This window comes from Ammodytes marinus (genome assembly GCF_949987685.1).
Source record: "Ammodytes marinus genome assembly, chromosome: 4".
NCBI lineage: Eukaryota > Metazoa > Chordata > Actinopteri > Uranoscopiformes > Ammodytidae > Ammodytes > Ammodytes marinus.
In genome coordinates, this window is record NC_137233.1 from 5,919,254 (window position 1) to 5,932,616 (window position 13,363).

Below are 13,363 nucleotides of genomic sequence, written 5' to 3' on the forward strand. Positions count from 1 at the left end.
AGGCTGACAATCTACTTTTGCTCATAACTCGCCAACCACACATCGCACATTAAAAAACTTGACATCCACTTGTTCTGTGAATTGAGCTGCATCGTTCCACCGTGGCACTTTCGCAAAATTCATCCGTAAACAGCGATACCTATACAACTCCCGCACCGAACATCCCACGGTCAAAAACTTTACATCCGCAGATTCTGTGGAGTGAGCGGCCGGCGCGGCGGTTGACGACGAGTTGCGTCGGAGGCTTGGCCCCCGGTAAAAACTGCTTGCAGTTCTAGTTAGGGGGCCAAGCCCGAGCAGGAGCTGGGACCGCGTTTTGCACAGCAACGCGGTTCCCAAGCCCTGCGGGGCAGGGAACCCTATTGTTTTTGTGGCGATTATTATTATTATTATACTTACCTCCCTAAAACTGTGTCCACAGCCCAAACCGTAAAGGGTGCAGACATGCCAATTGCATGACTAGATCCAGGTCCGTCCGGACTACGCATACAAAAAAATTCAGACATGCCGGCCACTAGGTGGCGCTACACCAAAGAAAACGCGTTTGGGGTCATAACTCCCACACCGAACGTCCCACAGTCAAAAACTTTATATCCACAGATGCACTGGAGTCAGCTGCATCATTTGGCATAGGCCACGCCCATTTGCGATATTATAGATTTTTCGCAAAATCGCGAAAACTTCAAAACATATTTTTCGCTACTCCTCCCACAATTTTTGGACAATCGACACCAAACATTGCACAGAACATCTACCGACCCACACGGAAAGAAATCATACGAAAGAATTTTGATCCGACCATGGATAACGAAACGGTAGCGTTTTAAATATTTGTTGATTAGCTACGTTTTACGAAAAAATTCATAAATCCAAAATCATAAGTCGGATCAAGTCCAAATTTTAGACATATGTTGGGGCTACCCTTAATTGCGTTCAATAAAAAAATTGGACATTTTCGCCATAAGGGGGCGCCATAAATTAGGAAATTTTATATCTCCTAATTGGCCAGAGGAATTTTCTTAAAACTCACGGTAAAACATCAAGGGGCAAACACGAGTCTATAGAAAAAATATGGCCAAGAAATAGTAATGTTTAAGGGACTTTTTAATAAAATTAGATTTTTTTTTTTCCGTCAAAGAAAAAAGGCGGGAATGTTAGCATGTCCATTGACATTACATTGTGCAATTAGCTCCGGCGGCCATTTTGTCAAGGCTGACAATCTGCTTTTGCTCATAACTCGCCAACCACACATCGCACATTAAAAAACTTGACATCCACTTGTTCTGTGAATTGAGCTGCATCGTTCCACCGTGGCAGTTTCGCCAAATTCATCCGTAAACAGCGATACCTATACAACTCCCGCACCGAACATCCCACGGTCAAAAACTTTACATCCGCAGATTCTGCGGAGTGAGCGGCCGGCGCAGCGGTTGACGACGAGTCGCGTCGGAGGCTTGGCCCCCGGTAAAAACTGCTTGCAGTTCTAGTTATTATTATTATTATTTGTACCTCCCTAAAACTGCGTGCACAGCCCAAACCGTAAAGGGTGCAGACATGCCAATTGCATGACTAGATCCAGGTCCGTCCGGACTACGCATACGACAAAAATTCAGACATGCCGGCCACTAGGTGGCGCTACAACGAAGGAAAACGCGTTTGGGGTCATAACTCCCACACCGAACGTCCCACAGTCAAAAACTTTATATCCACATATGCACTGGAGTCAGCTGCATCATTTGGCATAGGCCACGCCCATTTGCGATATTATAGATTTTTTGCAAAATCGCGAAAACTGCAAAACATATTTTTCGCTACTCCTCCCACAATTTTTGGACAATTGACACCAAAGTTTGCACAGAACATCTACCGACCCGCACGGAAAGAAATCACGTAAAAGAATTTTGATACGACCATCGATAACGAAACGGTAGCGTTTTAAATATTTGTTGATTAGCTACGTTTTACGAAAAAATTCATAAATCCAAAATCATAAGTAGGATCAAGTCCAAATTTTAGACATATGTTGGGGCTACCCTTAATTGCGTTCAATAAAAAATTTGGAGAATTTTGCCATAAGGGGGCGCCATAAATTAGGAAATTTTATATCTCCTAATTGGCCAGAGGAATTTTCTTAAAACTCACGGGAAACCATCAAGGGGCATACCCAAGTCTATATGAAAAATATGGCCAAGAAATAGTAATGTTTAAGGGACTTTTTAATAAAATTAGATTTTTTTTTTTCCGTCAAAGAAAAAAGGCGGGAATGTTAGCATGTCCATTGACATTACATTGTGCAATTAGCTCCGGCGGCCATTTTGTCAAGGCTGACAATCTGCTTTTGCTCATAACTCGCCAACCACACATCGCACATTAAAAAACTTGACATGCACTTGTTCTGTGAATTGAGCTGCATCGTTCCACCGTGGCAGTTTCGCAAAATTCATCCATAAACAGCGATACCTATACAACTCCCGCACCGAACATCCCACGGTCAAAAACTTTACATCCGCGGATTCTGCGGAGTGAGCGGCCGGCGCGGCGGTTGACGACGAGTAGCGTCGGAGGCTTGGCCCCCGGTAAAAACTGCTTGCAGTTCTAGTTAGGGGGCCAAGCCCGAGCAGGAGCTGGGACCGCGTTTTGCACAGCAACGCGGTTCCCAAGCCCTGCGGGGCAGGGAACCCTATTGTTTTTGTGGCGATTATTATTATTATTATTATTATTTGTAGTCATCTAAAACTGCGTGCACAGCCCAAACCGTAAAGGGCGCAGACATGCCAATTGCATGACTAGATCCAGGTCCGGGCCGTGTACGCATACAAAAAAATTCAGACATGCCGGCCACTAGGTGGCGCTACAACGAATGAAAACGCGTTTGGGGTCATAACTCCCACACCGAGCGTCCCACAGTCAAAAACTTTATATCCACAGATGCACTGGAGTCAGCTGCATCATTTGGCATAGGCCACGCCCATTTGCGATGTTATAGATTTTTCGCAAAATCGCGAAAACTGCAAAACATATTTTTCGCTACTCCTCCCATAATTTTTGGACAATTGACACCAAACTTTGCACAGAACATCTACCGACCCACACGGAAAAAAAAATTGCTAAAGCATTTCGATCCGACCATCGATAACGAAACGGTAGCGTTTTAAATATTTGTTGATTAGCTACGTTTTACGTAAAAATTCATAAATCCAAAATCATAAGTCGGATCAAGTCCAAATTTTAGACGTATGTTGGGGCTACCCTTAATTGCGTTCAATAAAAAAATTGGACATTTTCGCCATAAGGGGGCGCCATAAATTATGAAATTTCATATCTCCTAATTGGCCAGAGGAATTTTCTTGAAACTCACGGGAAACTATCAAGGGGCATACACGAGTCTATATAAAAAATATGGCCAAGAAATAGTAATGTTTAAGGGACTTTTTAATAAAATTAGATTTTTTTTTTTCCGTCAAAGAAAAAAGGCGGGAATGTTAGCATGTCCATTGACATTACATTGTGCAATTAGCTCCGGCGGCCATTTTGTCAAGGCTGACAATCTGCTTTTGCTCATAACTCGCCAACCACACATCGCACATTAAAAAACTTGACATCCACTTGTTCTGTGAATTGAGCTGCATCGTTCCACCGTGGCACTTTCGCGAAATTCATCCGTAAACAGCGATACCTATACAACTCCCGCACCGAACATCCCACGGTCAAAAACTTTACATCCGCAGATTCTGCGGAGTGAGCGGCCGGCGCGGCGGTTGACGACGAGTTGCGTCGGAGGCTTGGCCCCCGGTAAAAACTGCTTGCAGTTCTAGTTAGGGGGCCAAGCCCGAGCAGGAGCTGGGACCGCGTTTTGCACAGCAACGCGGTTCCCAAGCCCTGCGGGGCAGGGAACCCTATTGTTTTTGTGGCGATTATTATTATTATTATTATTTTTATTTTTCTCCGAGTAAAAGTGGTGCTGCAGCCCAAACCATAAAGGGTTGGGACATGCCACTTGTATGACTAGTTCAGACCCCCGGCCTCTCGGCCTACAAAAAAATTCAGACATGCCGGCCACTAGGTGGCGCTACAACGAAGGAAAACGCGTTTGGGGTCATAACTCCCAAACCGAACGTCCCACAGTCAAAAACTTTATACCCACAGATGCACTGGAGTCAGTTGCATCATTTGGCATAGGCCACGCCCATTTGCGATATTATAGATTTTTCGCAAAATCGCGAAAACTGCAAAACATATTTTTCGCTACTCCTCCCATATTTTTTGGACAATTGACACCAAACTTTGCACAGAACATCTACCGACCCACACGGAAAAAAATCACTTAAAATAATTTTGATCCGACCATCGATAACGAAACGGTAGCATTTTAAATATTTGTTGATTAGCTACGTTTTACGAAATAATTCATAAATCCAAAATCATAAGTCGGATCAAGTCCAAATTTTAGACATATGTTGGGGCTACCCTTAATTGCGTTCAATAAAAAATTTGGAGAATTTTGCCATAAGGGGGCGCCATAAATTAGGAAATTTTATATCTCCTAATTGGCCAGAGGAATTTTCTTAAAACTCACGGGAAACCATCAAGGGGCATACCCAAGTCTATATGAAAAATATGGCCAAGAAATAGTAATGTTTAAGGGACTTTTTAATAAAATTAGATTTTTTTTTTTCCGTCAAAGAAAAAAGGCGGGAATGTTAGCATGTCCATTGACATTACATTGTGCAATTAGCTCCGGCGGCCATTTTGTCAAAGCTGACAATCTGCTTTTGCTCATAACTCGCCAACCACACATCGCACATTAAAAAACTTGACATCCACTTGTTCTGTGAATTGAGCTGCATCGTTCCACCGTGGCAGTTTCGCGAAATTCATCCGTAAACAGCGATACCTATACAACTCCCGCACCGAACAACCCACGGTCAAAAACTTTACATCCGCAGATTCTGTGGAGTGAGCGGCCGGCGCGGCGGTTGACGACGAGTCGCGTCGGAGGCTTGGCCCCCGGTCAAAACTGCTTGCAGTTCTAGTTATTATTATTATTTGTACCTCCCTAAAACTGCGTGCACAGCCCAAACCGTAAAGGGTGCAGACATGCCAATTGCATGACTAGATCCAGGTCCGTCCGGACTACGCATACGACAAAAATTCAGACATGCCGGCCACTAGGTGGCGCTACAACAAAGGAAAACGCGTTTGGGGTCATAACTCCCACACCGAACGTCCCACAGTCAAAAACTTTATATCCACAGATGCACTGGAGTCAGCTGCATCATTTGGCATAGGCCACGCCCATTTGCGATATTATAGATTTTTCGCAAAATCGCGAAAACTGCAAAACATATTTTTCGCTACTCCTCCCACAATTTTTGGACAATTGACACCAACGTTTGCACAGAACATCTACCGACCCACACGGAAAAGATTTTTTCAAAAGCATTTTGATCCGACCATCGATAACGAAACGGTAGCGTTTTAAATATTTGTTGATTAGCTACGTTTTACGAAAAAATTCATAAATCCAAAATCATAAGTCGGATCAAGTCCAAATTTTAGACATATGTTGGGGCTACCCTTAATTGCGTTCAATAAAAAATTTGGAGAATTTTGCCATAAGGGGGCGCCATAAATTAGGAAATTTTATATCTCCTAATTGGCCAGAGGAATTTTCTTAAAACTCACGGGAAACCATCAAGGGGCATACCCAAGTCTATATGAAAAATGTGGCCAAGAAATAGTAATGTTTAAGGGACTTTTTAATAAAATTAGATTTTTTTTTTTCCGTCAAAGAAAAAAGGCGGGAATGTTAGCATGTCCATTGACATTACATTGTGCAATTAGCTCCGGCGGCCATTTTGTCAAGGCTGACAATCTGCTTTTGCTCATAACTCGCCAACCACACATCGCACATTAAAAAACTTGACATCCACTTGTTCTGTGAATTGAGCTGCATCGTTCCACCGTGGCACTTTCGCGAAATTCATCCGTAAACAGCGATACCTATACAACTCCCGCACCGAACATCCCACGGTCAAAAACTTTACATCCGCAGATTCTGCAGAGTGAGCGGCCGGCGCGGCGGTTGACGACGAGTTGCGTCGGAGGCTTGGCCCCCGGTAAAAACTGCTTGCAGTTCTAGTTAGGGGGCCAAGCCCGAGCAGGAGCTGGGACCGCGTTTTGCAGAGCAACGCGGTTCCCAAGCCCTGCGGGCAGGGAACCCTATTGTTTTTGTAAGGATTATTATTATACTTACCCCCCTAAAACTGTGTGCACAGCCCAAACCGTAAAGGGTGCAGACATGCCAATTGCATGACTAGATCCAGGTCCGTCCGGACTACGCAGACAAAAAAATTCAGACATGCCGGCCACTAGGTGGCGCTATATCAAGGAAAACGTCATAGCTCCCACACCGAACATCCCACAGTCAAAAACTTTATATCCACAGATGCACTGGAGTCAGCTGCATCATTTGGCATAGGCCACGCCCATTTGCGATATTATAGATTTTTCGCAAAATCGCAAAAACTGTAAAACTGACTTTTCGCTACTCCTCCCACAATTTTTGGACAATTGACACCAAAGTTTGCACAGAACATCTACCGACCCACACGGAAAGAAATCATGCTAAAGCATTTTGATCCGACCATCGATAACGAAACGGTAGCGTTTTAAATATTTGTTGATGACTACGTTCTACGTAGAAATTCATAAATCCAAAATCATAAATCGGATCAAGTCCAAATTTTAGACATATGTTGGGGCTACCCTTAATTGCGTTCAATAAAAAATTGGGAAAATTTCGCCATAGGGGGGCGCCATAAATTAGGAAATTTTATATTTCCTAATTGATTTTTCGCTACTCCTCCCACAATTTTTGCACAATTGACACCCAACTTTGCACAGAACATCTACCGACCAACACGGAAAGAAATCATGTAAAATGATTTTGATCCGACCATGGATAACGAAACGGTAGCGTTTTAAATATTTGTTGATTAGCTACGTTTTACGTAGAAATTCATAAATCCAAAATCATAAGTCGGATCAAGTCCAAATTTTAGACATATGTTGGGGCTACCCTTAATTGCGTTCAATAAAAAAATTTGACATTTTCGCCATAAGGGGGCGCCATAAATTAGGAAATTTTATATCTCCTAATTGGCCAGAGGAATTTTCTTAAAACTCACAGGAAACCATCAAGGGGCATACACGAGTCTATATAAAAAATATGGCCAAGAAATATTAATGTGTAAGGGACTTTTTAATAAAATTAGATTATTTTTTTTTCCATCAAAGAAAAAAGGCGGGATGCTAATCTCAGCTAGCATGTCCATTGACATTACATTGTGCAATTAGCTCCGGCCGCCATTTTGTCAAGGCTGACAATCTGCTTTTGCTCATAACTCTCCAACCAAACATCGCACATTAAAAAACTTGACATCCACTTGTTCTGTGAATTGAGCTGCATCGTTCCACCGTGGCAGTTTCGCGAAATTCATCCATAAACAGCGATACCTATACAACTCCCGCACCGAACATCCCACGGTCAAAAACTTTACATCCACGGACTCTGCGAAGTGAGCGGCCGGCGCGGCGGTTGACGACGAGTTGCGTCGGAGGCTTGGCCCCCGGTAAAAACTGCTTGCAGTTCTAGTTATTATTATTATTAATTTTTTTGGGGCCTAAATATTAATATATTTCTCTGTATTTTCCTCTGTTTAGCGTTCCATCAGTTTCCGTAATGAGACTCAGACAGAGAGAGCTGCTCATCCTCCTCCATCTTCTTCTTCTTCTACTACAACAAAGACGCGCGTCATCACCAACACTTCCTCCTCCATGACGACCACACGGGTTTCCACAGCAACAACTCAAGCCGCCAAACGCCGTGACAGCAAACTGTGGAGCGAGACGTTTGACGTGCGACTGGGAGCGACGCAAAGTCTGAGTCCAAAGGAGATCAAACGACAAGAGGTGAAAAGGGAGCAAAATTATAGACAAATACATAGGGCTACATCATACAGTACAATACGTATGCAAATCAACACAGCAATGTTTTTAGAATAGTTCATACAAAATACAGTATGGATTCTCAATGGATTAATATAAAACACAGCAGTAAAGACCCCTTGTTAGAATAAATATATAATGTATATATATAGAATAACAATATTTTATCCTAATAAACTAGTGGGGGAAAGGCTAACTTGACATTCTACACTACAAAATAACAACTTCTTTATTCTTAAAAACTCATCAAAATAACTTTTCCAATTCTTGCACAGTCTTCACCAATGGAAAACTCACACTATCTACTGTTGTTTTTTCTAAACTCTCTCTCTCTCTCTCTCTCTCACTCTCTCTCTCTCTCTCTCTCGCTTTACAGGCAATATTTGAGTTAGCTCAGGGCGAGCAAGACTTGGTTGAGGATCTCAAGTTGGCTAAGAAGGTAAACAAAAACCTAGATTTATTCCTTGAGGCACTGACTTTCTCCCTACATTTATTTTATAGTGCTAACTGTGTGTGTGTGTGTGTGTGTGTGTGTGTGTGTGCGGCACGCTCATATGTGTGCGATCGTGTGTGTGTGTGTGTGTGTGTGTGTGTGTGTGTGTGTGTGTGTGTGTGTGTGTGTGTGTGTGTGTGTGTGTGTGTGTGTGTGTGTGTGTGTGTGTGTGTGTGTGCTGCAGGCCTACCATGACCCGATGCTGAAGCTGTCGATCATGACGGAGCAGGAACTGACTCAGATCTTTGGAACCCTGGACTCACTGATTCCCCTGCATGAAGGTGAGAGGACCATCTAAAGTAAACATGCCAAACTTTTACTTAAAGCAATAGTGCGTAACTTCTGTTGCCCCCATGAGGAATTCTAAATAATTACAACAACACTGTCGGCACAAGTACATGAGGTAAAGCCTTCAGGTGATCGCGCATGGATTTTATACCTTCTGCTGTACGTCCAGGGTTTTTCGTGGCAGTAGAATCAACAACTGAAACATTTCTTGGGATTTTTCTGAGCTCCTGCGACACTATCAGGAGGCACAACAGTTTGTGAACGCTGTCAATGTCATACTGAGAAAAACAGACAGAGTTGTATGGCGCTGATAGGCTAAATCAACTTTGTGTCAACTTGTTTGGCGATGGCTTGAATGTAACCATCATTCATCTGTATGAAAAAGTTACGCACTATAGCTTTAACACGTCCTTCTCCTGTCTGGAGAAGCACCCTGGCCTCATTTACAACCTCTTTAAATTGTGTCATATTTTGTAAGACTGTCTTCTCTCTCCTCAGACCTGCTGAGTCGCCTACGAGACGCCAGAAAACCTGACGGGTCCACAGAGCACGTGGGACACATCCTGACTGACTGGGTGAGTGAGTGTGTTCCTAAACATAACATAGGCGGGGCGCCCTTGGCTCAGTTGGTAGGGCGTCCCCCCCATGGGCCTCGGGCCAGCAGCGGACCAGGGTTCGATTCCAGCCCGCGGTCGTTCTCTGCATGTCACTCCCCTCTCTGCCCCATTTCAACTCTGTCTCTACACTATTAATAAAGCATAAAAATGCCAACAAAAATATATTTATATAAAAAAAATATAAAAAAAACATGACATAGGCCTAATGAAATGAACAACAATCATCAAAGATAGGACACATTTTTCACATTTCCTTGTCTCCTGAACTTAGAAGTTATCAATCAGACTTATCTATTTTCATTGCTCTCTATTTTAGCTTATTGTCTGTACCTCTGCTGTCCTACATCGACCTCTGGTTGTCTATTTATTGTGTTTTTCGACATGTAACATTTTGGAAGTTGTTGGTGTGATTGTGGATGTGGTAAACTTCAAATGAATTGCCCTTCTTCTTGGGATCAATAAAGTTGTCTAATCTAATATATTCTAATCATATCTGTGTGTCCCATGTAGCTGCCCTGTCTGTCGTCCTACACTCCGTACTGCAGTAACCAGGTGAAAGCCAAAGACTTATTGGACCAGAAGAAGCAGGACAGGCGGGTCCAGGACTTCCTCCAGCGCTGTCAGCAGTCGCCCTTCAGCAGGAAACTGGACCTGTGGAACTTTCTGGACATTCCCCGAAGCCGGCTGGTGAAATACCCGCTGTTGCTAAGGGAGATACTGAAGCACACGCCTAACGACCATCCAGACAGACAGCACCTGGACGAGGCGGTGAGGAAAACCAGTGATAACGTACTGTATATAGGCCTTTTATATACTATTTGGTGTTAACATACTGTATATTGGCCTTTTATACTATCTATGATATTGGCCTTTTATATACTATCTATGGTGTTAACATACTGTATTTAGGCCTTTTATATACTATCTATGATATAGGCCTATTATACTATCTATGGTGTTAACATACTGTATTAAGGCCTTTTATACTATCTATGGTGTTAATATACTGTATATTGGCCTTTTATACTATCTATGGTGTTAACATACTGTATTTAGGCCTTTTATACTATCTATGGTGTTAACATACTGTATATTGGCCTTTTATACTATCTATGGTGTTAACATACTGTATTTAGGCCTTTTATACTATCTATGGTGTTAACATACTGTATATTGGCCTTTTATACTATCTATGGTGTTAACATACTGTATATTGGCCTTTTATACTATCTATGGTGTTAACATACTGTATTTAGGCCTTTTATATACTATCTATGGTGTTAACATACTGTATATTGGCCTTTTATACTATCTATGGTGTTAACATACTGTATTTAGGCCTTTTATACTATCTATGGTGTTAACATACTGTATATTGGCCTTTTATACTATCTATGGTGTTAACATACTGTATATTGGCCTTTTATATACTACTATCTATGGTGTTAACATACTGTATATTGGCCTTTTATATACTATTTGGTGATAACGTACTGTATATTGGCCTTTTATATACTATCTATGGTGTTAACATACTGTATATTGGCCTTTATATACTATCTATGGTGTTAACATACTGTATATAGGCCTTTTATATACTATCTATGGTGTTAACATACTGTATATTGGCCTTTTATACTATCTATGGTGTTAATATACTGTATATTGGCCTTTTATATACTATCTATGGTGTTAACATACTGTATTTAGGCCTTTTATATACTATCTATGGTATAGGCCTATTATACTATCTATGGTGTTAACATACTGCATATTGGCCTTTTATATACTATTTGGTGTTAACGTACTGTATATTGGCCTTTGTACCTTTTATATACTATCTATGGTGTTAACATACTGTATATAGGCCTTTGTACTTTTGTATACAGTCTATATGCTCTGTCCTAGAGCGCGGCATCACCCACTGTCAATCAGAATGGTCAAACACAATTAAACTGTAGAAACAAAATATCAAGAGACAATCCAAAAAAAAAGTTTGGGAAATAACAATTTAGCTTGTCAATGTGAAACTATGACATGTGAATTTTCATTGATTGACCAATAGGAAGGAAGCAATCTTTTTCTACTTTTTCTACAGTAGTTAGTAGTTAGTTCTAGAAAATAATTCTCTTAAATTAGCTGTATGAACTTAATATCCCATTAGCAAGTACTTTAATAGCTACATAAAGGGGTTATTGATTCTCACCGAAAACAGCAACAGAGAGCAGAAGCAGTCAGAATGCAACATAAAAAACAGTAAACAAATGATTTCTAAAGGTCAAATTAGAGGATGAGAAACACATCAGCTACAGTATATACAGTGTTTCTGAATGGTGTTATATTGTGTCTGTTCACCATTCACATTTTTTTGTTTTATTTGTTGTATTTAAATGTTTTATTTCTCATTCGCTTTTCTAATATATAGACCCCCTATACTTGATGTATTTCATACCCCTGTAAAGCCCATTTGAATGGCTTTGTGTCTGTATTGTGCTATATAAATAAACTTGCCTTGTTCCCCCTTCAGATGCTCATGGTCCAGAGTGTGGTGGGGGACATCAACAGGCGGACGGGGGAGTCGGAGTGTCAGTACTACAAAGACCGTCTGCTCTTCACAGAGTTCGGACTGAGAGACGAACTCATTGAACGATCCCGCACCCTCTGCTGCCACGGGGCGCTCAAGAACAACAGAGGACTCGTATGTACAATGATAGATTTTGTATTTCACGTTTTTTAAATACTTTTTTTTATCCATATTGTTTCTACTCTCTCTCTTCTGTACCTGACAGAGTTCTTCTGTTTAACTAATGTGTTATTAAAGGTGCAGTCTGTTATAAAGGGAATTGGCGTTCTTCAAAAATTATTTTTGAGATATTTTAGTATTATCGCTTGAAAAAAAAGTTGTTGTTTTTTATTTTTAGCCGTATGAGCCTTTTAAATCTACATAGGGGCGCCGGCATGTTTAGCAGCAAAGAGCGGACAAACTTAAAGGCCTTACCAGTTTTTAAATATAGTGGGCGTCCTGGGGAAATGCACCTGTTGGAAGACCAAGAAGAGGGACTATAGAATACATCACTTAAAACATCTTCACGTCATCACTTGATTTTGTGAAAAGACTTCTTACAGTAGCTTCTGTTAATTCTCTGAATGGAAGGGGTTAGCATTAAGGGCTGCAATCTAGAATCTCACCACTAGATGAGGCCAAAATACACCTTTATTACACACTGTACCTCTAGAACAAATAATCAATAGGTAACACATCCTGAAGAAAACCTTACATCTACTCTCTCTCTCTCTCTCTCTCTCTCTCTCTCTCTCTCTCTCTGTCTGTCTATCCAGAAGCTTCATGTGTTTCTGTTCGAGGACGTGCTTGTGATCACGCGGTCGCTCTCGCTGAACGACTCGGCCGTCAGTTACCAGCTCTGCCGTCAGCCAATCCCCATCCGGCACCTCGAGCTCGAGGACCTATCAGACGGAGAGATGAGAGTGGGCGGGTCCATCAGAGGAGCCTTCAGCAACAATGAGCGAAGTCAGTATAATAAATGCTAGCCTTTTTTTATACATTTATTTATTTTTTATTTTAATCGTTTGCATAAAAAAATATGTGTATGATGTAAATACAGAGACTACAGACACAGATGCATTTAGTTTAGTTTTTTTACAAGACCAGGATCAGTTTGCGTTCATATTCTTGTTTTTTTTGTTTTGTATTATTGTAAAAAAATTACTGTACCAGTTCCATACTATATAATAAAACTGTTTGTACTATGGCTGTTCCGAATACTATTTAACAGACATCAAATTCAGTTTTTTCCAAACGGTATTCGAATACTAGTTCTCAGTTAAAAACAACATTATTAATACCAATGATAAAGTAGAACGGTGTTTCTGCAGTTCCACATGGTTCCAGTAGGCGGCACACATTTGTATAAATAATACTCTGCTTTATATCAGG

At 41.3% G+C, this 13,363-nt stretch overlaps 1 protein-coding gene across 3 annotated transcripts in view; it reads left to right on the top strand.

Moving 5' to 3' along the window:
• Positions 1-13,363, top strand: part of arhgef3 (Rho guanine nucleotide exchange factor (GEF) 3) — a 98,833-nt gene that overhangs the window by 83,111 nt on the left and 2,359 nt on the right. For all 3 annotated transcript variants that reach the window (XM_080026785.1, XM_080026786.1, XM_080026787.1), the window contains 7 exons: positions 7,726-7,974; positions 8,387-8,449; positions 8,688-8,784; positions 9,290-9,366; positions 9,919-10,176; positions 11,936-12,106; positions 12,748-12,937. In XM_080026785.1, coding sequence (XP_079882911.1) covers positions 7,726-7,974; positions 8,387-8,449; positions 8,688-8,784; positions 9,290-9,366; positions 9,919-10,176; positions 11,936-12,106; positions 12,748-12,937 — 1,105 coding nt within the window. The remainder of the gene's footprint in view (positions 1-7,725; positions 7,975-8,386; positions 8,450-8,687; positions 8,785-9,289; positions 9,367-9,918; positions 10,177-11,935; positions 12,107-12,747; positions 12,938-13,363) is intronic.